At 36.6% G+C, this 25,099-nt stretch overlaps 2 protein-coding genes across 7 annotated transcripts in view; both read left to right on the top strand.

The window, feature by feature from the left end:
* CCDC141 (coiled-coil domain containing 141) overlaps nucleotides 1–9,198 on the top strand; it is a 96,187-nt gene extending 86,989 nt beyond the window's left edge. For 4 of the 6 annotated variants that reach the window (XM_074829253.1, XM_074829254.1, XM_074829251.1 and 1 more), the window contains 4 exons: nucleotides 6,507–6,661; nucleotides 6,766–6,895; nucleotides 6,992–7,154; nucleotides 8,889–9,198. In XM_074829253.1, the coding sequence (XP_074685354.1) occupies nucleotides 6,507–6,661; nucleotides 6,766–6,895; nucleotides 6,992–7,154; nucleotides 8,889–9,015 (575 nt within the window). In that variant the 3' untranslated portion in view covers nucleotides 9,016–9,198. Of the gene's footprint in view, nucleotides 1–3,400; nucleotides 4,628–6,506; nucleotides 6,662–6,765; nucleotides 6,896–6,991; nucleotides 7,155–8,888 lie in introns of those variants that run through there. The other 2 variants (XM_074829256.1, XM_074829255.1) reach the window with 2 other exon arrangements.
* A 6,492-nt stretch (nucleotides 9,199–15,690) lies between these two features.
* TTN (titin) overlaps nucleotides 15,691–25,099 on the top strand; it is a 242,809-nt gene continuing 233,400 nt past the window's right edge. The window contains exons 1-6 of the mRNA XM_074829250.1: nucleotides 15,691–15,886; nucleotides 18,063–18,166; nucleotides 22,310–22,513; nucleotides 23,192–23,479; nucleotides 24,246–24,334; nucleotides 24,425–24,669. Of these exons, the coding sequence (XP_074685351.1) occupies nucleotides 18,076–18,166; nucleotides 22,310–22,513; nucleotides 23,192–23,479; nucleotides 24,246–24,334; nucleotides 24,425–24,669 (917 nt within the window). The 5' untranslated portion in view covers nucleotides 15,691–15,886; nucleotides 18,063–18,075. The remainder of the gene's footprint in view (nucleotides 15,887–18,062; nucleotides 18,167–22,309; nucleotides 22,514–23,191; nucleotides 23,480–24,245; nucleotides 24,335–24,424; nucleotides 24,670–25,099) is intronic.

The following is a 25,099-nucleotide window of genomic DNA, read 5'->3' as shown; positions in this document are numbered from 1 at the left end:
CTTGTAGTTGGATCTGATTGCTTGCTGGCACTTACAGAAAGACCGCTCACTATTTATGATAATCAGCTCTACAAGTTAAAAAGGCAACAAACAGACACAGAACTACTGGGCAAGTCTACACAGATTATGGGAACATACTCTTTTCCCTCCCTCATAAGGCTTCCTGATGTACATCCAGACTCCTAGGGTATTACAAGGGAGCAGGCATGCAGACCTTCTCCCTCATACAATTTTGCATTAAATCTCTTTCTGTTAACTTCATTTAACAGGCTTTAAAACTAGTGGGAGAGATCTCAGTAACTTGCTTTACCTGAAATTTCACAGCCAGATTAGAAGGCTGGTTTAGAAAACTGTGTAGGAGTAAGAGATTCAGCTTTCAATCCAAGTGGGTTTTATTCCAGCTCTTTACTAATATTATTTAGAAGATAGCCAGTGATGTAGCCTTTTATTGGAATTTGGCTTACACTTCCAGTTCCAAGCATAACAAGTACTGTCATCTTTCCTCTAAGAGGAGAGGAGTTAAAGAGAAGCCTCAGAGAGAGAGTAAAATTTATTCCATCATTTACAAATCTGTGCTGTGTGTGCCTATGAACAAACATATTCTGCCTTTAGTAAAATTCTGAGTCTGTATCATGCTGCATATGTCTAATCAGGTATACTTATGTTTTGTCTCCTTAGCAGAAAAATGTTTAAAATCAATACAATGCTGATTCTTTTCCTGTTGAATTGTAGTTTAAATAGTTTGTGAAATGGCACTTGTTGCTGAAGTTTGCATTTTTCTTATCTCTTTTCTTTTTTTAATCATATTTTGAAAGTACTATTGGTAGTTCATGTACTGAACAAGACACAGAAGTAGTTTATCTTAGACTTTTTAAGGCATTGCTATTTGAGACTTGATTTGGGATTATATGTTCCAGGAAGGCTTTCCAGATGAGGAAGCATATTGACATGATGCCCCTGTAACTGTTCACTGCTATGATGTGATGTTGAAACAGCACCCATACTCAATTTTATTGGCTGAGGAAGGATATTTTTAAGCCACTTCTATCTAGAAAGGCACTAAAGGAAAGCTGCCCTCTGCCCACAAAACTACAAAAGCTTAATGGTAGTGAAATGCCACACTTGGTGAGTTTAACACTCTTTCCAGCTTGAACCATAAATGCCTGATGTAACTGACAAATTAGGTAACACAGAGTCAATAGACCCTCACAGAAAAAAGATGTCAAGGGTGATCGTGTCTCCAACTATGCCAAAACAAAACAAAATTATTCCACGGGGGAAGGGTAGATTAACGCAGAGTTCTTTGTACACCCTGATTAAGATTATATGTGTCTAAAGTTTATATGGAAGATCCGAATCAACTGCCTTTCTAAGGAAAGTGAGCCTCAGTTTTGTTACTCGGTTCAAAAGCATCTGAAGTGGCTTGTGATCAGCTCCTGTGTCACTGCATCCACTCTCATTTTAACTCAAACATGTTATCTGTGAAAAATAAGCTTCCTACTACTGGATTAAATCCTGGAATTGAGTTCCTATTTAAATCTTAAATAAGATCTTTCAAGTTTGACTTGTGAGAATAAAATGAGATGCAAATGAATCCAACTTTTAAAAAGTACACTACTGTTTTCAAGAGTACACACAACTATGGCATTCATGCTATTGCTATATAACAGATGCTGTGAAATAATAGAAAGTCGAAACAAACACCTTGTCTCTTCTGAGAATGTTGTCGTTTTTGCATCTGAATGTTGTCAGATATTATAATTATAAAATGCAAAAAGTTATAAAGATAAGGCCAGAAGTTGCTTTAGCACATCTGTAGATCTTAAGTCTTTGTAGAAGTACATAATTCATTAAACATCTCCTCTGAGAGTTGAACATTTCTGTGAATTTTAGATTAACAGAACTTGATTTTGTGAGTATGGTTTTGCATCTACTTTAAATCAGGAATAGTTTTAAATGCACAGTTTTTTGTGGGTATATGGATACCAGCCACATTTTTAATTCTGTAAGAAACAAGATTTTAAAAAGAGGGAGAGATTAGAGACACCAGATACACAGCAGGATACTGGTTTTAATGCTTTGCTTTGTAAACAAAGGTGTAATCAATGCTGATTACTGCTGTGTTGGCAGTCTGGGTTTAAGTACTCTTTATTTAAGGACTCTAATGAATGCTGAAAAAATTTTGCTGGAAAATTTCTGCTGTTTTCTGTTCAGATAATATTTTAAAAAAGAGTGATAGTAGTCTCATGATACACTGATATTTCTCTGAAAATCCCCACTCATTCTGTTTCAGCAGTAATTTCAACATAATGCTTCCCCCCACTTCTTTTTTTTTATAGTTCATGTTGTGCATGGTTCACTTGCTCCTCCTTTTAACCATACCTCCTTTTAACCATATCCAGCTGAACATGAGCCAGCAGTGTGCCCAGTTGGCCAAGAAGGCCAATGGCATCCTGGCTTGCATCAGAAATAGCGTGGCCAGCAGGGACAGGGAAGTGATCTTACCCCTCTACTCAGCACTGGTGAGGCCGCACCTTGATTACTGTGTTCAGTTTTGGGCCCCTCACTACAAAAAGGACATTGAATTACTCGAGCATGTCCAGAGAAGGGCAACGAAGCTGGTGCAGGGTCTGGAGCGTATGTTATACGAGGAGCGGCTGAGGGAACTGGGGTGGTTTAGTCTGGAGAAGAGGCAGCTACCTGAAAGGAGGTTGCAGAGAGCTGGGGATGAGTCTCTTTAACAGAGTAACAAGTGATAGGACAAGAGGGAATGGCCTCAAGTTGCGCCAGGGAAGGTTTAGACTAGATATTAGGAAGCATTTGTTTACAGAACGGGTTGTTAGGCGTTGGAATGGGCTACTCCACCAGAAGTGGTGGAGTCCCTATCCCTGGAGGTGTTCAAGAGTCGGGTTGACATAGCGCTGAGGGATATGGTGTAGTTGAGAATGGTCCGTGTTAGGTTAATGGTTAGACTAGATGATCTTCAAGGTCTTTTCTAACCTAGATGATTCTGTGATACTGTAGAAGCAGGGAGTACATCTAGGTGCTCTGTATTGTTCTGGTTCTACTACTTTCTTACAGTGCTGAGTTCGCCTCATCACAGTCACAGTTTTAAACTTACAGTTACTTCAAGACCCCAAAATGTTTACATCTTCCAGATTGCTCTCTTAAAGAGCAGATTTAAATTTTAATCTCTCTGGCCTTGCAACAAAAATATTACACTTAGGCATATTACTAACCTAACCTCCCTTCTTCCTTCCCCATATGCAGACACCTATTAAGAAAGTAAGTGGTGAATGAGATTGCCTGACTACAAGATATGGAGTTGTGTGAAGGGGTATTTACAAAAGGTGCATGAGTTTGGAGGGGAAAGGGATTAATTATTTTCATTTTTCAAAAGAAGCAGCCTGTTTGAGAGCCCATGTGTGAGTCAGTAGGCAAAGGGAGGATGAGGCATTCCCCTGGTTGGCTTTGGATCAGATGTGGCTGGAGCTGCAATGGAGAAGGTGGTTTTCTCTCAAATGACTGGTAAGGTATGCCTATTTCTGGACATTTCTCTGGAGACTTTGCTAGGGTAAGCTAGTCGTTTTTGTGTTTGTATATCTTTTGAGGCTCAGAGGAGCTGTGTCTTTAAAAATTACTGCTCAAGAGTTCCTTTAATGAATCTACACTATGGTATTCGAGGAGACTGGAGCTCTGGATGATGGATATTTCAGATCAGTTGGGTCATGTACTTGGTATTTCTTAAAAAATTCCTTGTGATTGTGTTAGGAGCTTGACTGAGACAAAATCTCTAAAAAATAAAGTGCAGTGTCTTAATTTAGAGCAATGCTGAGCAAATTCAAAGTCTCTGAGCCGCATGGTGTGAATTTCAGTCTAGCCTAAATTTTTGGAGAAGATGGGGGAAATTGTTAAACTTGCTAATTCACATTTCAAGTCATCAGAGAATGGAAATTACATGCCCAGAGTAAATAGATGAAGAATAACTGTGAAGCAAAGTAATAAAAAGTGGCTGCTGAAAACAATTTGGCTTGACCTGGTACTTACTACCTGTGTGTGAGAGGCTTGGGGTAGGGGTGAAAGTTGTGTGATAAAGCCAGATGCAGGTGATCTCTCCACCTGCAGTTTTTTCATTGCTCCAGACTGTTGAGTTTTCCTTGCTGGTTCCTCCATTTGTAGCAGAACTTTACTGGTTCCTACAAATTACTTAATGTTTAATATTTGAGAAACTTCTTATCTGAAGCCATCAGAGTGGAAATTCAGTACCACTGACTACCTGAATTTTTTTCCCTCCACAATGCAAGAAAATGTCCAGCCAAGAAATAATTTTTAATTGACAAGTTATCTTAGCTTATTCTGATATTTCATTATGATATCATGGGAAAACCGTTGGTGAAATATAACCATCCATTCTATTTTGAAGGTTGCTGTCAGAGGGTGAACTATTCTTTTACAGTAGACTTTGTTTCCATCTTAAGTTCTAGCCTGTGCCTTAAAGAGCTGTAACTGTCACTTCATGGTTTTCTTTGCACATATTTTTCCCTTTGCTTTCTGGAAACTGGTTGTTTTCATTTTTATGTTCTGCTGACATACTGATATAAAATAAAAATGGGCTCTGATCATTATCACCATTCCACTCAGATTATTTTCTTTTTTTTTTTTTTTTTTTAAATGGTAAAAATCATCCTGGTATGAGATGCAACCTGACTTCACAAGGTAATACAACCCACACAAGTAATGCAATCCTGGCAAAAATGTCACAAGGAGTGGCTGATGCCCACTTAGTGTTTTCTGCTGGAATATAAGCTAATCATTCACTGTTTGCGACTTATTGCCAGCTGTATGCAAAGAGGAGGCAGGGGTGTAAGCTTGGTTCTCTTGCTTGAAGCAAAGCTGCAGACCCCAAATTTCTGTGCTTCAGGTGCATGTAATGCAATGGTGGTGGCAGCTTGCACATGCTAACTTTCAACAGCTAAGAAGTGAGTTGTCTGGGCTGCTGGGATTGGCTAATACAGACCTTAGGTTAGCAAGAGTATGAGAGTAAAACTCACGTACTTCTGCTCTATATTGTAGCCTCAGTCCAACAGTACATGGGAAGAATGAAAAAGCAGCTAAACTAAGCTTGAAAGCTTATTGCAAGAGCTTACCTAAGCAGAGGATTTATTAATACAGTGGCTGAAAATGCCTCACCATGCTGATAGTCCCACATTTGGCAAAAATAGCCATGGTCTTACTGTATTTGGGTTTAGAAGTTGCTGGGCACCTTTGTGAGAGATGCTGATTTTTGTTTCATGATAGCATAAAGAAAAAATTTTTGTCCTAAAACAGTGGACTAATGCTGCCATAGTGGAGAGGAGTTTCAAGCTCTAATATTTATCACACATTTCAATAACATTACATTTCTGAGAAGGCCAGTGCTTACTTTTGTTAAAGATTATTGTCACAAGGTACAATTTACAGTAAAGAGGAACAAGACATTATGTGATAGGAATGCAAAGTGTTCATTTTTGTTGTAGCATATGTCTTTGTGTGTGCTTCTGTATGTTAACATCTTCTGCTTTGTATTCCCTGTGTCAAGAATACTTAGTGTAAGACCTGAAGTCGTTGTCTTTTTTACTGTGGCCCTGGAGGTAGAATGTAAGTGGAATCTCAGGTGATCAGGTACAGTGATCCAGTAAATCCAGCTTTACAGCTCATTAAGTTACATGTCACACAAAGCAATGCTTCGATTCAGTATAAACTGACGCTAATGATTGAAATTTCTTCAAACAATTTTGATGGTTTAGTTTGTATTATCCAGGACTCATACTGGCTCAGATGTCATCTGTCCTCCCACAGCTGGCATGAAGCCAGTACAAACTCAATCTCATGTGCTCTGGTTATTGCAATAGAAATACAATTATTTGCCCATCCTTGATCTCAATCAAATTTGTACTGGATGATCTGCTAGTACATGGTTTCAGCATTGATGATGGCCAAAGCTGTGATCTAGATCAAAATGGTACAGAGGCTACATTCTGGTCTTTATCAGTGTTGCAAATATAGATCAATCTTTTTTAATTTTTCAGTAACATTTTTTTGACTAGAAGAATAAGGGAAAAAAGTGAAGAGAGTGATGTACAACAATGCACTAAATGCAAAAGTTTGCTCTCTTGACTTTGTCACTTTAAATTTGTGTGGATTATTTACTCTTCCACCTTCACTGAAGCACAATAATCTACATAGATTTGCCTGTACCTACACAGAGAACATGATTCTTTAGCATTACCATGGAACTAATATCACCATGCCAATGCATGTGATTCTTAGGTCCTTAATATCCATGTGTTTCAACAAACTTTATAATATATAGATAGATGATGTCTGCGTACTAACTGTCTTGCAAACAAATTATGCTAAATTCCAGGTGTCAGTAAAGGCATGCATGTGGTGAACTTTGAGAGCTGATTTTTTCTTCAATTATTTTAGTTGTGCCTTTTAAAATACAGTGAATAATTTTTTTTCAGTACAAGGAAAACAGCCAAACTTCATACAAAAATTTGGACATACAACTCTACAAGAAGGAGAAGATCTAATCCTGCATTGCACTATACATGGAAAGCCCAAACCACATGTCCGCTGGACGAAGGATGATATCCAAGTGGTGTCTGGAGATATCAGTGTATGTTCTAATGTTCTTGAAATATTTATTTCAGGAATAAAGAGAAAGATGATATATTTTGCTTTATGCTACTAATAATCTATGTGCATTCTATTGTTTTACAGATTGAGAAATTAGGAGATACCTATTACCTTTTAAAAAGAAATGTAGTCCTTGCTGATACTGGGAAATATATCTGTGTTGCCAGCAATGAAGTTGGAAAGGCAGACTGTTCTGCTTTCGTAACAGTGATAGGTGATTCATCCTGCCAGCTGCATGCTTGTAGGCAAGTTGTTGCCATATTAAATGAGCACCTTGTTTCCACTTACTAATGTACCTGTTTTGTTTCAGAGAAAAATAAAACCCCAGAAATTTCCACTGTAACTCAGGCTAAATCAAAATGGGAAGATAAATACTTTTCAGAAGTGAATGCCAGTACAACTGAGCTAGTACAAGCCCACAACACACATTGTTTGCAAGATCAAAGACCAGTGGCTAAACATCTCCCAGTAAGGTAACTTGCATCTTACTCTGTGCTACATCTTGTAATACTCCAATAGCTGTAAGGACCTTTATTTACAAAGCACACATCAAACACTAATCTTATGAATTTTTGCATAATGTAAATGAAGTGCATGATGCGTGACTGCCTTTAACACTTACTTGTTCATCAGAAGGTAGGCAATTCTGTTAGATGAAAGACCTTGTAATACAATAGAGAATGGAGTTTGTATTTAGTTTAGTGAAATAATTTTTAAAAATCTAGGTATCTTAATGTAGATATTAATGTAAGGTTGATAAGCTCAAAGATACGAAGTATTCCAGAAGTTCAAATTGATACAACTGCATTAACATGAGGTTTCAATAACAGAATATGTCAACAAAGTTTTCTATTAGGTAAGCATCTTATTTAGAAGAATATGTAGTAGTCCTAATAGCACAGGAACAGTCATTGTTCATTAATTGATTAAAGATGATAAAGCATCCCACTGTGCAATTTCAGAAGATTAAATAAGACACATGAAGTCAATAGTCCTTGTGGTGACTTCTTGCACAAGGTTAAATCTTGCCTCCTGAATTTAGGCTCTGATAGCCTGCTGTAGTTTATGGTGCTAAAACTGCTTGTCTTTTGAGTATTCAGGGATAAGAGAGTTTTTATACCCTGTGACTGTTACTAATCTGGTTTACTATTAGTTCACTGTTTCACTGGAAACATCAGATAAAATGAGTTAACATAGGGATGTAGGTGGGGGTTAGGAAGAGATTGTGTACATAAAAATAAGACTTGCTGTCAGAGGTTTTCAACAGAAAATACCTGAGCAATTCTATAGATAATGTTTATTACACAGCTCTGAAACTGGCAAGACTATTTTATGGTGAAAAGCTGGTTTCATGATGATCCAATAAAATAGCTTTCTCTCCAGAAGGTATGTGGAGCAATGTAATAGAAAAGAGGCTTCAGGAGTCTTGTGGCTTTAAAGAAGTGATGGTTAATGTGACCCAGGAAAGTGGTTGAGAATCTGTGGGATTGCTGTCAGGCTAGTCTTTCACAGTCTGCTCAAAATGTTAAGTTTACACTGGTCACACAAAAATGCATTTGTTGCCTAAAAGTGTCTGAATATTTTCTGAACTTTTCATATGTAGTGCATTCTATGACAAAAATCCATAGAAAAAAGGAAGAACAATGTTGTTTTGTCTTTAAATTCCTGAGGTTTGTCTATCTAGACATAGACCAAAATGTAAAAGGAAAGTAAAATTACTGCATATGTTAATTCAAAAGCTGTTCTCATTTCATCCTAAGTTGCCTGCACATTTTCCCTCATGTCCTGATCAAGCATCGATCCCATATATTTTGTTCAGGTTTTCTCTGTATTGCTGTGAGGTGGCAGATATTCCAAAGCAAAAATATCAAATGCAAGATCATGTTAATTTTACTTATGGCACATAGAGAATTCAGTATGATTAAAAAGTGTAGATCATGCAGAAAGGTCAAATTTCTTCTCATTTTTCTCCTCTGTTCTTAATAACCAGAGGACACTTTAGTTATATGTTATTGTCAGTAAGGCAAGTTCTAGCATATTTTACATTCTGTCTGGAATCACTCTTTATTTGATCTCTGATCTTGTATTGTCTCAAGACCACAGAGTACAGTGTATACCAACCCACTACAGTGTTGCTTATGAAAGGGAATGCTGCAGCTGCCACCGTTTAAAAATACAGGCAATATTAACTGACCTTGTTTAAACAGGTTTAAAGAGAAACTCTGGTTTCAAGGAGTGTATCTTGAATTTGAGAGGCCACAAGAGATTAGCTTCAATTTGGAACATGATCCTGCTCTGCTCCAGCCTGCTGCAGATGATCAGAAGATGGACTGAACTGCAAGATGCCTGATTCGTGAGGGTGTTCATGTTGTCTGCTGTGTCCATTAGTAGATATTGGCCATGGGTGAGGAGAAGATAAATCTTTGAGTGCTATTTGATTTATATCTGGGTTACAATTTGTATTTGGTTTCTTTATAAATAAGTCATTAATAAAATAAAATTCACCTGTGCACAGCATTTATTAGACAGTGATTTCTGATTTCTTGCCATTTTGTTCTGGTTTGCTGGATGAATTTAACAGAACATGATGAAGGAAAAAAGAGACATCAGCCTTTAAAATTACAGATCTTGGTGTTTCATCAGTATCCACTGTTTTATTCTTCTACAAATTCTATCAATTCCATCAACAGTTCTCCTTACTTTCTTATATAGAGGACTCAGATACAAATGAGGACTTACAACAAAATGAGTTTATAACTACAGAATTTTCTGGTTCATTAAATACAGTGTTCATTACCTTATTTCTAACAGCTCTGAGACATTTTGAGGAGGCATCAAAAAGAGCGGTTACTAATAATATCAAACCTTGTCTCATGCATGCTTTGTACCAAGAATGTCTTCAGGGAAGAGAGAGCCTCTTTAAGGCAGCATAATGGAGAAGTCTTCCACTATATTTCTTCTTCTTTCAGGTCTGGATTAGTGTGACAAAGCAATCCATTTCCAGTTGATGTATGTCATTACCGTCCAAAGAAGTAGACTATGAAGTGATACCCATTTTAGTTTCAAAGCACATCCTTAGTTTAGCCAAGGACTTCCCAATGACAGAATTTCTCAAGGCCCACAGCATCCATTCATGATATAAAGAAAACCTGAACTGAAATTGAATCTTTTGAATTGTAGGGCAGTCATTAGCATGATGAAATTTTTGTCTCCATCTCATGAATTCGGACTCTAAGTGTCTTTTTCCTTGCAGAGTAAGGGGAGGACTTTTGTAGTGTCATCCATTTGCACCATTGAAAAAAGTAGATCAGAAAACACCCCATTTTGGATGGCTGTTTGACTGGCACAATAACCAGTAGAACATCTATTTAGACTTGGAATAACTGTTCTTCATCTTAATCCTGCTGATTCAGATTTTCAAAGTCCTACCTAGCAAATGATTCATGCTACTCAGACTTCTGCTTCAGTGCACTACATATGGCTTGGCCAATACCAATATTGTGCAACTGCCTATTGTGCAATATTTTGACATTCTTTATGGAAACATTGATTAGGCCTACATTGGGTTTGTATACCACAGCAATGCACTCACACTTCTTGCAGAGAGCAGTGCAACATCTTTGTGTTTCATCCAGGTAGATGTCATCTGCAAAATTGGGACTGAAATAACATTTTTGAGAGTTGCTTAAATCATATTACCAAAACATTAAACATTTGTCTGCAACAATATGTGGGTTGGCTGCTAGAAACTTAAATTTATCTCTAAATTAAAGTTCAGACATAGAGAGGAAATGAGCTGAAAAAAATATCATGTACATGTCTTCACCTGATCACATAAATCACTTGCTTGACGTTATGGAAAAGTCAATGGCATCCTGCCCACAGGAGAGTCACAAGGCTATGTATATGTGCACATAAATATAGAATCTGAGGACTGAAGTTCTTGCTCTGCTTATTTACCCTGTATTTCTCACAAACAGTTTTTTCCAAAATGGAATGGAGACAAATATCAAACATCTTGTGGATCCCATACAATTACCTTTCTGCCAACTAAGCACCTCTTTTGCATGTGTTGTTTAGATTTAAAGATTTCACAGAAAATACTGTGTTTCTAACTGCAGTCGTATTCAGAGGACTGACAAAGTACATATCAGACATCCCCCCCAAAAATTTTAAAAAACCTAAAATGTGTGTTCTTTTATCAGCTGGAATCTATAAGTATGGCATATAAGATTTCCTATTTAAAAATCCATTCTGTAAAAATGAAAGTGTAGAGTTCCGTGCCTGCTGATCTTGACTCCTTAGCAAATTTGAGGCATTGAGTTCTTCCTGCTTTTCCTCTTGATTATCAGCCTGTAAGAACAACTCAAACTTTAATATTTGAGGTGGTCTTTTTTTCCCCTTAATTCACAAAACATGAATTTACTTAAAAAAAAAAAAAAAGTGTTAATGCTTTTCTAAATAATACATGAGGCAAACCAGAAATCTGTATATCTGTTCTTACCTATGGTTTTCTTACAAAATAGTAGAAAGTGGTGTTTATAAACACATGAACAAAAACCCCAGCAACCTTCTTTTGCCAGTGAGGACCACAGCTATTGCTCCAAGCATTCCCAGGGAATGGATCCATTATGAAACACGGCAAGTGTGTTTGTTTTTCATTTTATAAATCATAGATGCTCATGAATTTATTAAAAGGTCTGCAAAATTTGACAGGATGTATGTATCTACTAAACTCTAAGGTCTATCTCAAAGTTAGATAAAATTTTCTCCCAGTATTATGTTATTAACTATTCTTTTATGGAATGAAGTGAAACAGTTAGTAAATATATTCTTTACTCAGGGTCCAGGTTTTCTTAGTAGGGCCCTGCTTTCTAAGGTGAGGTGCTGAGTAAGTAATATTTTTATTCCTTCCTTGTTCTGAATATGTAAATGTGCAGGGGTGATATCTAAAGAAATAATAATCAAGGAAAACTTGGGATAAGTGATGTCTGTAATTCTCCTTCTTCAATATTTCCAATGACATGATATGAGTGACAACTATCGACATGAATTTAGTGAATATGAACCCTGATAACTATTCCATATCCATTCAGATCTAGTCACAGTTCCCAGTAAATTGTTCACATGTGAAATACCTAAAGTAGTTTTCAAAATTGCTTAGTGCCTTAGTTATCTTTTCTGCTTTGGGAGAAACTGACAGTGTCTTTTTCAGTAACAAGTAAAACAATTTTCTGCAAGCAAGTTTTAGTTTGTATTGAGAAAGACTGGTGTATCTTGCATAATCAGTTACAATAGCTCAGATAAGAGACATTAGCATCTGAAAATGCTGCAGCTTCTTAGAAGCCAGCTGCAGCACACAGATGTGGATATTCTTGTGAATATAATGCATTTTATAGCCTTTCTTTACGGTTCTAAAGGTTTCATTACAAAGTACTGTTTGTAGCATTTGCAGGGAAAGGGGAGTTGATGAAGGTGCTGGAAATGTATTTTGATTTCAGGTCAGGATTTAATGGTTTAACAGTTAAGAATTTTTTAGTTATTTCTAAGTTTAAAGAAAGAAGGTGGGTGGGAGGAGGGAAAACAATTTTTTTAAAAATATAGACTTTAGAAAACTGGAAATTCAGCAAGGATATAATATCTAAATACTCTTTGGGTTGTGTTTTGTCAGTTCTGTAAGGATTTAGGACAGCATCTTATCAGTGAGAAGTTTTATTTAAAGTGACCAAATTATTTATTTCATAACTCCCTTGGTTCTGCATATTTGGTTGGGGGACAGAGTGAAATGAAAATAATATATGAAAGGAGATAGACATTATATAGGAAAGAACAGAACAAAGAATGAAGGGAGTGAGGGAAAATGTAAGTAAAGAAGGAAATGGGAAAGATACTGATTCTTTTTATGCAGTTTGAAAATTAGCATGTGTATAGATTAAAGAAAAAGGAAAGAAGACAGGATTTATGCTATATTGGCTGTGCAGCTACAGCACATAGTACATTACTACTGTTTGACAAATAATGAAGAAAAGGAAAGGTTGTGATTTTTTAAAAAAGCAAATTAGGAAATTCCACTTCAAAAAAGCAAATTGAAAACTTCCCTAAGTGGCAGTTTGAAGCTTTCAGTATTCAAGAAAGAATGAATTTGTCTTTAAGCTCTGACTAGAGTCTTCAGCTTTCAAGGTATCTTCATGTGGACCTACTAAAGTAATCATTCCTTTTGTGCAGCTCCACTCATCAGGTCAGTAAGATTATTAGAATTAATCAAAGTGAATCACATACAAAGAGGTTGCTGGTATCCACACCACAATGTTTCATTGTGTTGAAGATTATCTATTATTTCTTAAATGTATTGTTGGCCTACGATGTAATATGTATACTATAGTAACATTGGCAATATACTTAAAGCAGTAGCAGACTGAAGCAAATGCTGAAGTTTTCATAACAATCCCCAATTTGTATGTCTGCCTGAAAAAAATTTCTTTGTCATTATCTGGATCTGAATTTTGTTTGATCCTGGAGCAAAGAAATAATGTTGTTTTTACCAGCAGTGTCTTTGCTACACAATAATAAGACTGAAGTCATCCTTCTGCTTTTCATTGTGGATATGCTATGTTACAATAAACATGTAGAAATCACACTGGGCTAATAGTCATTCTGTTAACAACAGACATGCAGTATAAATAATTCGTATTTCCTTGAGAGCATGAGAGAAATACTTTACTGTTCAATTTCTTTTCTGAATTCACCAGCAAAAATAAAAAGTTGAGAAAGTTTAAACTTTGGTTGGAATGAAGATTGATTTAATAGTGATTAGAAGCAAATGAAAAACTTTTTAAAAAAATAAATGGGAAGGAACTTATTTTAAAAATATTTTGTTTATATCAACCTATTTGAATATCTTGGATGGGGCTTTGAGCAACCTGGTCTAGTGGAAGGTGTCCCTGCCTGCATCAGGGGGCTTAGAACTAGATCTTTAAGGTCCCTTCCAACCCAAACCATTCCATGATCATTCTATGAATGCAGCAAATTTTTTTCCTTGTAACTTTCTGTTATTGTCATCAACTGTTGTTGACTTGATTGAAATAGAAAAATTTGAACTTCTGACCATCTCATGACTTCAAAAGTAAGTTTGCACATTTATGTCATTTAGAAATTGTTGCACATTCATAAACTTTTTCACTGTTTATTTGACTTAGACATTGTCATTAAGCTGGCTGCGTTTATTAAGTTTGCAGATACTAGCCTGTGTTCTTTCTCCAAGTTTGATTTTTCATTGATATTTAAATGTTCAACTCCAGAGAAAAATGGCCATCTGCTAATTTAACAAGTCTCTATTTAGAATCAGTAATTAGATACCCTTTAGACAAATTTCTTTGGACATTTTGTGTCTTTTAGTAGAAGCCAACTTATCCTCCCCACTAATGCATAGAGTTGCGTTTGTTATCATAAGCCTTTTACAGAGATTAGGCTCTTTGATATCTATTTGCAGTAAAAAGTTAAAAATGAGCCATAGTACTTGAATTTCAATCTCTGTGAGAGTCCAGATAGTACCAGTGTAGAGAGTATTCCTCCAGTTTCTGTTGTTGTTACTCCTGCATGCCAAGACTAGCCATAAAGTTGACACCTTATGGGATAGATAAATTAAAGGACAGATCAAATTTCTGAAGTTATTTTATGAGATCACATCAATATATCCTTTCTTCTTTCTTTCAGATCTGCAAACTATAGTATAATACCCCCTTGAAGGTATCATAGTGGTGGTATTCTCTCTCCTTGATATTTTCTGGAGCTCCTGCTGAAGGTTTCCTTCAGGTTGTTTTCAAACACAAGCGCAGCTGATAGTACAAAAAATCAGCCTGTGTTTACTTCTTTAGTTATCCTCTGGGAGATCCTTTTCAATGTGGATCTTGGTAAGAGCAGACTGAAATCCTCCATTTTCCAAAACAGCTAAGCACATGCTTGACTTTAAGAACATAATTAGTCTTATGAGCTGGTTGTATGCTTAAAGAGTTTGTTAGATATTCATCATACATATTCCACTTCACAGGTAAGGAGAAGGATTTTTGAATAGGAAGGCAACAATGGAAACAGACAAGCAGGTGTGGTGTTGTGGCAAAACACCTCCCATTCCAGTTGTAGATGAGAGTAGTCTTCTAACTGACCTCTGTTTCAGAGGCAACCAATCTAATGGTACAATTAGCTGCATAGAGTGAGGAAGCTGAGCCAGTGGAAGCTTACAAACTAATATGCTATTTCATGGATGATTAACTCTGTGGTCTGCACAAGGCCTCCACAGGTCTAGAAAAAAGCCATTAGACTTAAAATCTACTTTTTAAGAAATTACGGTAGTCATCTGTGTTAATTTATTTTCACAAAATTTGTATTTTTGTGCTTTGTATTGTTTGTTAAGCTTAACTTCCTGGAACAGAAAAATTGCGAAGTAAACAAAAAAACCCCAGAGTGCCAAATCTATATATTGCCAAATACAATTTTAGGATTCAAAGTTATGGAAAAAAAATTAAACGGTGTATTCTAATAGTGTGCAGCCACATGTCTGAGCTTAGCTTACTTATTTAGTGTGGTGATTGACAGATGCATTTGGTAGCTTCTTGGATGTCTTATAATGAAAGAAAGTAATGCTGAATCTCACTGATATGACTATCCTCTGCTAAAACGCTTCTTTATTACTTTCTTCATCTTGTGCTTATGACTTAGGAAATTTGCAATGGCTTGTAAACTGCACATTATAAACAAAATTGAATTACAAATCAAAATCTTTGGAACAGATGATGTTTCCTCTGTGAATCTCTTTTGTGCTTCCAAAATTAACTTTGTCAATCAAACCAACAGGTGGTATATAGTTACACACAGTGAATCCCCCCTCACAAGATACTTTCTTTTAGGAAACCAATCAGAACTGGCACTGACATGATGAGGCAGACCCGTCAGCAGAGCTGGGGTATATAAAGCAAAACAACTATGTTAGCACTTCTGAGCAGTCGTGCATTCCCCGCCTCGCCTCGGGTGTAGGGATTGCAAAAAAACAAAACTACACTGTCAAGACTGTGTAGTTTTGTTTTTATGATTAGAGGCTCTACAATTCTCATGCTGGGATTGTCTAAAAAAATCTTACTCTGGATAAGGACGTCGTTCAAGGAGATTTCGTTGGGCTTAGCCCACTCTTACAGGCACTTTGAGAGATCAGGTTAGTAGCATGTTTCTGCTGTTGTAATGTATTTTATCAGTCATTTATAATCCTGATATGATCTATTATTTATAAATCTGCTCATGGGTGGGTATAGGTTTCAGAGTATAGACATAGAGCACTTAAATTGTCTGACAAGTTTAAGTCTTAAATTTCTGGGAGTAAGTTTGGATAACACTCCACAAAAAGTTTTCCCAGTATATTTATTGTTAAAGACTATATGAATTAAGATTTGAAAAGTACATGGAAGCATCTGCTTAACTTAAAAACTCCTTTCTGTGGGAGTGTTCAAGGTTATGCTACTGAGAGATAAACTGAGAAGCTCCAAGAATAGCTCTGATAAAATGCATATGGTATCAGCTAAGCGCTGATGACTTTTTAAGGGAATCAACTGCGAAGGTATCAATTACATGGCAGCTCTGGAACACTTGTCTGCTGTCATTCATAGCCAGGAAGGTTATTTCTGGAACATGACATTTCAGATGCATACTTTCAATTCTAATTATACAAAAAGCCTTATAAGATCAGATCTTCATCACCAAAAATTGCCTAGACAATGAAATTTATAAACTTTGTGTGAACTCAATGACAATTCAACTTAATTAAATTATTTCCAACCTATTCTGAAGTCAGGAAATTACATATACATATATAAGCTTTCATAATTATAGTTTAATTATACTGTAAGATTATTTCCATATATTTTAGCTGAGCTTCAAAACATAGTCATAACTGAAGTAGATCTTAGTGAAATACACGTGACAGATATTTGTCTTCATCTTCCTTTCAGAAAACTAGTGTTGTGTTAGGATGAAACATAGGTAATTTCTTTCTAATTTGAGCTCATTTCCCCCCACCCTCAAAACTTTGATAAAAGGCTGTTCCTCTGTCAAGCTGGAACAAGTAGCCAGATAACCAGTAAAGGCAATAAAAAGCAGCTCAAAATCCCAATCTTGCCCTTATGCGCTTACTCTGTGTAGGCATCAGGCACTGATTTCAATGAAGGAAATCATGTCATGCAGAATTTTCACCCCTTTGAAAGGTAGCATAAATTTGGCTCATAGTGAAAGAAACTTGACTTTCTCATTAATTTTAAAGTTAAGCCTGGGACTCTCACAAAATCAGGCACAAAAGCCAAAGTAAACAACAGTAAATGTGTGAGTGAGATTGACTTGAAAAGACTATGTGATTAACCCTTGTTTAGTAAGACATGATATGCTCTCGGGGGAATTTTTTAATGAGAAAAAAATTAACTTTAATAGATGTATGATACTATTAAGAAGATATTAGCTACATTTTAAAAACCTGCACAGTTCAACATCAGTAAATAAATATGTTCATGCAAATATAAAATACTCATGATACAGAATCTTTTTCTAGTGGCGGTGCACTATTTCAAAGTAGGATCTTGTGACATAGGAAGAGAAAACAAACTATTTTTCTTTCAGATTTTACATGAATCTGCAGTTGTTCAAACCATCAGTGTCAGTGGCTACCTTATATCCTAGCTCACATTTCGAAGGTGGCTGTCTTCCCATATTCAAAATTCCACTGAGATACTCTCTAAGAAAGAGTAGAATTTTATCTGCATCTTTAATGCCAGTATGCTTCTGTATAAAATAAAATTATTTATTACTTACAGCCTGCTTTTAAGAGAGCCTCTTGGCATTTTTTTAATTATTAAAAGCCATATAGATTGTAGACCTTCACGTTTTTTTTTCTTTTGCTACTTAGTGACCTAGTTGTCTTCCCATTGGAGAATGCAAATGATTTACACTAACAAAACATTTTCAAATCATTAAAATAAAAATTTAAATTGAGGTTATTTTCTCTTTAGGTAAAGGAGATTAATGGACAAATAGAGGCTAAATGACCTGCACAAGGTCATGCAATGAGTCAAGCAGAACTTTGTCTCCTGTTGCATACTTGTAATACTAAATCACAGCTTCACTAAATATAACAGTTTCACATTCAACTCAGCCAAGTGTGCCCTAAGAATAATTTGCTATACAACTTTGTCAAAACCTATAGTCTTCACATTTCAACAGGTCAATGTGATTTAAAACCAAGAAGAGTAAGTTGTTATGAAAATAATTACACATATTCCTAAAATCTAGCAAGAAGGATGTGCATATAATAAAAATTTCATCTCTAATTATGTTTTTGTTGCTTTCAGAGTGCCTGTAAAGATGACGACAAAAGCACCAACATTTACGCAGCCATTACAAAGTGTTGTGGCACTGGAGGGTAGTGCCGCAACCTTTGAGGCTCATATTAGTGGTAAGGTTTTGATTCATTCTTGCAAGATTGGTTATTTTTTTATTATTATTTTTGGTAACATTTATGCTAAGACAAACAATAACACTTTTCATAGAACATAATTTGATCTGCATGGGTAAAGATCAGTGCTGAAATGTGAATATATATCCATGTCAGATGGTACTGATCAGCACTGTGAGGTGCTGTCAGATATCCACAAACATACTGTATAAAGTTACAGGGCTTGCCAGACAATAGTCAATCTTCCTGCCAATGAAACTGTTGTCTAATTCTCATATATGTTAGAATCATCAAAACTGGGGGGAAATAGCATTAAAGGTATGTACATTAAAACATATACTGTGCTAATAAGGGGAGCTTTGTATAGGTGCAGAGAGAGTAATCTTGTTTGGATGATGATCAGACAGAATGAGGAGTCAAGGTGCAAAAGGCAAGGCATATGCTAGTTCTTCACTGACCTCGTGCTGAGTGTTACTCTGGCTAAACCTTATTTCTACGTTCTGTGCCCTTGAGTTTACTTAATTCCAGAGTTCTGGCAGGAGGGGTAGAAGCACAAAATCTCAGTCCACGTGGCCACTGAAGAGGGTAGAAAACCCTAGTCTGCTAAAGAGCAGATGTGTATGGTGATCATGATGGTAGTACAAGGGTGGATTAATATTATTTAACTTGTTGATACAATTTACAGATGCCACATAATTTTAAAAGATACTTAATTTTGCCAGTTGACACACTATTAAAACACCCTATCTTGTGCAAAACCCCATGCATCCCCCCAAGATAACTTTACCAGCTAACCAACACCCTGTTCTAAGAGTGCCTCTGACCTCGGCAGTGACTAAGGAAAAATGACACGTGTTCCTGCTGGTGGAATTATATTGTCTTACAGGCATTTGCAATGTGATGATCCACATACCGTAAAACACTACCCAGATGCTCTGTGACAGGTGCAAACACATGATCTGTCCAACTGACATCTATGGTCCACTGTGGTTCATCCCTTTGTCCCTTTGGATAACACTGGCTCACACATGGTATTTTTTCATGCCTTTCCACTGATGGCTACAATACTTATTACAACTACATAAATATATCATCAGAACAAGTTAGGATGCTAATATTATGGTTCAATGTGTGATTTTGGCAATTTTCATTTGTGTGATATTATGGAGTACTTGGGAGGGGAACTTGGTTTCTTACTAAGAGGAGATACAGCAGTTTTTCTAATAGCGTATAACATATATGGATTTTAGTCCCAAATATCATGTGAAGCAATCTCCTGCTAGCTTTTATTCACACAGTGAGATTCTGGAATAGCTTTCTGCCACAAAAGCATCCACCAAGATCTGACGGTGGCTTGGCATTTAGTTTTTCTAGTGCATAAAAAATATGAAAGTTTTGTTTCTTGAACTAATTGCATAAATAATGGACCACACAGATTTATTCTGCTACATTGTCTGCCCTTCCTATCTGTCATGAATTATTGAAATTCAGACTTTCTTTCTATCTCTGATAACACTGCCCTTTTATATACAAGTCAAGTATTAGTACAGAGCTACAATTTGAACGTGAAGAGCCCAGTTAATCTAACAGTACTGAGAAGAGTTTAGCAACCACCTGAGATGCAATTTTTCAGTCTGTAGAACAAATGAATTGTACTGTTGTATCAGACTGTGAATTAAGTGCCACGTAACAAAGGTTTGGTATCAGACAAAAGTACCCAGTACCTCTCCCTGCACTCAGAAAGTGCAGAACACACAAACCTCGTGATTAAAAGCAGTAAATGCCAGAACAGCTAGGACATCATCACAGGGGCAGTCCTACAGGGTGAATAGGGACTGAGGGGACATGAGACAGCACATCACTGTCAAGAAAGTCTGCAGTACTGCTGGCATTAGAACTGTGCCCATCCTCACGTCTCCACAGTACTGATCAAGTATTGAATTTGTTCATAAAGAACTAACCTGTACTCCGCTAAACTTTCTTTGAACTGATATTTTCAAGTATTACCCAATGCAAGACAGCCTTTATGCTCTGCATAATTGTTGAAAGCAGCACATATATTGCTGCCAACACAGGTTGGCAGTTCCTTCCTCTCATGTCATTGTCGGGACAATCTCATCTAATTCAATTACTTAAGCAGTGAAATCGAGGCACTTCGGGTTAATTTTCTTCTTTTTGGCAGTAAAGCTCAAAAAAACTCAAGGAGAGTTTCAAAATTAAAAAGAATGCCCTAATAATTAGTATTCGGATCATAGTAATTTGGCACACATAAAAGTAAGTCCCTACTCCCTATAGTCCAGGCAACAATATCTGTAATCTGAGGTAGATCTTCCCTTTTAGTTCCTAGCCCTGTGGCATGGGACTAGCAGAGTGCTAGTAAATTCGTGAAGTTGAGTTTCTTTTAACATGAATTTGGGCTCAGATTTTCAAATGGCTTCTAACTTTGCATCCCTTGAACACACCAGTTTGAGACATCAAAATAGTCTCAATTTTTAAAAACGTAGGCCTTGTTCAACCTACCACACAAACTCCAGCTGCACCAAGAAAATAAAACATTTTGACAATGTTTCAAGAAATTTACTATTGACAGCATGATTTTTGGTTGCCTAGCTTAAACCATTTTGAAACTCGTTTACACAAATGTTGAAGACACATTAGCTCTGGATGAAATCAGTGGGAACTGCTGGATACTCTATGGCCCAAGTTGTACCAGTAGTACAAAATTGAATTATACCAGCCCCATTGGGGCTGTTTGATAACTTCCATCTGTGAAATTAACAATGCTTAAATGTACTTCTACCCTTTTGATTTCTAATCCTCTCTAAAACTGGCCACATTCTGTGTGTGTATGTGTTTCTATTTTACATATATCTAAAAATCAGTTTTTCAACTATGAATAAAATTTAAAACTTTACTAACCAAGTCTGGTGTGACTGCAGACACTCAGTAAAAGCTTCAATCTACATATCTCAGCTTCTCTTTCATTTTAGTCTCACATAGTCATATTCCTGGCACAATAAAACCCCAAATAATTAAATGAGTTTATAGGGATACTCTGAAAAGGAAGCAGAATTCTGTGGTCCTGGGGTTTTCCAAACCACAGAGAGTGGAACAGGGAAAATTAGACCAGCTGTAGTAAGCACAGTTTCAGATCTCATTCCTGAGCCCCTGTCCAGTGCAATTGATGATTTGGCTTGAGTGGAAAAGTACATGAAGTAAATTTGCAGCAATTTTCATTTTGCAGAAATCGTATTCTAGAACTACAGAAAAGACTTTGAGCTGGAACTGTCTCCTTAAATTAGCTCTTCTCCTTATGTGGCTCATATAAAAATTTTATCTGTTCATCAAATGTATTTCAGTTGCTCAGTAAAGTTGGCTGAGTAGAACACTGGGGAGAAAATTTCTATTAGGAATCTAAAATCATCATTTAAAGCCAAAAAAACAGCTGTAGATGTAAGTGAAACTCTTCTGACCAGAAGAGTCTTGCTCATGACCCTGTCAACAAAAGAATAATATATTTGAACAACAAAAGATCAGCTGATTCCAACTGACTGTTTTCCACCAAACTTAAACAGAATTCACTCCAGAAAAAAAAGAAGCAAAACCCAAACACATTAATAGCACTTGATGTTAATGTCTACAACACTCACTTTTTCTGTCACTTCATGTTCTAAAATCAGTTAGTGTTAGGACAACTACTTAACTGGGTTGAAAGTTCTCATTTTTACTTTGTCTCCAAACTATTGGACTGGATAATTTTGTTAGCCATAAGCAATACTACGTAGATACTAGCAAATAAATAAAATAAATACCTCATGTGAAATTAATTCATAATTTTGATGAACTTTTATTCCTCAACAGCATTGCCAAACGCTACAGTCCACTCATTATGTGATTTCCTAAATACAGTAGCCTGTGCAGTTGTCCTATTGCTCTGTGTATTTTAAAGACCTTTCTAAAAAGAAATTCCTTTACCAGTGTGTCACTAGACAGATAAACAGATCTATGCCTATGTTACAGTGGAGTGTAATGGCATGATTACCCTCCACTGTAACTGTGTATAGGTGAACGGCTATTATGGTAATTTTGGATATCTGGCCTTTCATAGCATCTTAATCTCCTTTTGTCTTCCTTTTTCTTTAGGTGTCCCAGTTCCTGAGGTGAGCTGGTATCGGGATGGCCAGGTTCTCTCTGCTGCAACTCTGCCCGGTGTGCAGATCTCGTTTAGTGATGGCCGCGCTAAACTGGTGATCCCCACCGTGACAGAAGCAAACAGTGGAAGATACACTGTACAAGCCACCAATGGATCTGGGCAAGCAACTAGTACTGCTGAGCTACTTGTCACAGGTATCAAGCAGCTAAAGACAGGCACCTCTTTCTGCTACATGCGAAAGTGTCACAGATAATGAAAAAAGTTTGGATTTGAAGCACATGATCAGCAAAGAAATAGCAAACCAAATTCCTTTTCCTAAAGCAGTGTAGAATTCAGCATATATTCTCACCGGTAATTTCTAACAACATCCGTTATACCTTAACTGTATACAGCTTAATCTTGATTTTATAAACTCTTAATCACAATTACAAACTCCTGGTTTAGCCCTGCATACTTCTGCTCATGTGCCCTGTCTTACTGGTTGCATTCAAACTACGCATAGAAGAAAGGATAAAGTTCTGCAGGATGGAACCCTTAATAATATTTAAGGATATAAATGATATTTAACAGAATAACTCACATAAAGGGCCCTACTCAAGAGACTGCAGTTTCTACCTATGGTTATAATCAATGTATCTCTAATTCTAAAACATTTGCAGTTGTGGGCATAATCAGAAATACCAGAAATTTTAAACGCATGAAAAAAGTTCAGGGTGTTTGCATTTTGGCAAATCAACTCTTAATGTTTTGAATATTTGAGATGGTAGTATCATCTGTCAGTAGCATGTGAAGGAGAAATAGACCTCTAGCCCTTACAGTTCCTTTTAACAGATGTTACTGTTTTTCTATTTGTTTCTTCAATAAAACTACAGCTGGAACAGCACCACCAAACTTCGCACAACGACTACAGAGCATGACTGCAAGGCAGGGAAGTCAAGTTCGACTTGACGTGAGAGTGACTGGAATCCCTACACCTGTGGTGAAGTTCTATCGGGATGGAGTAGAAATCCAAAGCTCCCCCGATTTTCAAATTTTACAAGAAGGAGACCTTTACAGCTTAATAATTGCAGAAGCATATCCTGAAGACTCCGGTACCTATTCAGTAAATGCCACAAATAATGTGGGACGTGCTACTTCAACAGCTGAATTGCTAATTCAAGGTAATGGAGTTGAAGTTGCAAGCCATGAAAATAAGAGAGCATTCATTGTTGTAATGGCACAATATGCACCACTTCATCAAAGCTATATCAATAAGTTCATTTATAACTTCTTTCTCAGGAGTTACTAACTCGCTGTGAAAAAGCAGTGTCTTTGGTGAAATTTGCCAAAGGTTTTTGTCTGAGAATTTAAAAGGACCTTTTATCCAGAATGGGTCTTCTTTAAACTGAGGATACAGTAGACAGAAAAAAGTGTGGGATACTGTCAGTTCTCATTTTGTTCTGTAGATTTCTCGAAGTTATATTTGTAAGCTGGCTTTGATAGAATAGATATATTAGACTTCAGAACTGTACATGGTCTTGTAAATGAGCCTGGTAAGGATTAAAACAGTTCTTAGACAGATAATTGTAGCAGTGAATCATCCTACGCAGAGCAGCTTGCCTTGAATTTCACCTCAGTCAGGCTTCCAGACTGTGAAGTCATTTGAGATCCAGGACTGATTCTGAAGAACCTACAATAAATGTGTTTTGTTTTGGTTTGTTTGTTGTGGTTTTTTTCCTAAGGACATAGTGATGCAGAAATATTATTTCAACTGTTTTCACAGTTATCTGCCTGTAGATACTGCGGGAAAAACAGATGATTGCTTAATTCTTTCTGTTTTTTATATACTTTTGTATATAACTGGAAATGACCATTCATTTATTTCTGCAACTGCTTATTGTTTGTTGCCATATGCAATTCTCCTGACCATGTTTTCTCTTCCAAAAGGCGAGGAAGAAGCCGTTCCTGCTAAAAAGACAAAGACAATTGTTTCGACTGCTCAGATTTCACAAACAAGACAAGCCAGAATTGAAAAGGTATTTCTTTCAAAAACAAAACAGGTAAGGCTAAAATGTGGATGATTACTTCAACAGTATCTCAGACTTGTTTTCTTGATTTCATTGTAGAAGACTGAAGCCCACTTTGATGCAAGATCACTTACAAGTGTTGAAATGGTCATAGAAGGTGCGACAGCCCAACAGCTCCCACACAAAGCACCTCCACGAATGCCTCCTAGACCTACGTCAAAATCACCGACCCCACCAATAATTGCTGCAAAAGCACAAATGGCACGACAGCAATCACCATCACCTGTTAGACAATCACCATCACCTGTAAGACATGTCAGAGCACCAACACCCTCACCAGTAAGGTAAACTTATTCTTTCAAATAGGATTGCTTTTTGAATCACTTTCACATATAGCAACAATGCTGTAGAATGAGAGCATAGTGTAAAATGTAAGAATGCACTGACTTGATACTGAGTTTAGTCTGACGGTGAGGTATAATGTGCTATATTTGTCACTGCAATAGAACTGCGTCTCTTATGTAAATTTTCTATCTCATATGGAAGAAAATCCTTTAGAGAATAAATCCCATTTGATTCCTCTACATACAGCTGAAGTAGCACTCAAAGCTCCACATTCATGATGAAAAAGAAAACAATAGAGCCCTTGACTATTTTAGATGAACAGAGAAAAGAGCAATGACACTGTGATGAGTGGCAAACAGAATGGAAGGATATGTAAAAAAACGTGAACACATGTTCTATGTGTGTGCTGGTAATGACGGCAGAAATAAT

This window comes from Strix aluco, chromosome 6 (assembly GCF_031877795.1).
Source record: "Strix aluco isolate bStrAlu1 chromosome 6, bStrAlu1.hap1, whole genome shotgun sequence".
Taxonomy (NCBI): domain Eukaryota; kingdom Metazoa; phylum Chordata; class Aves; order Strigiformes; family Strigidae; genus Strix; species Strix aluco.
Note: the sequence above shows the minus strand (reverse complement) of the source record. Positions and strands in the feature narration are given on the sequence as shown.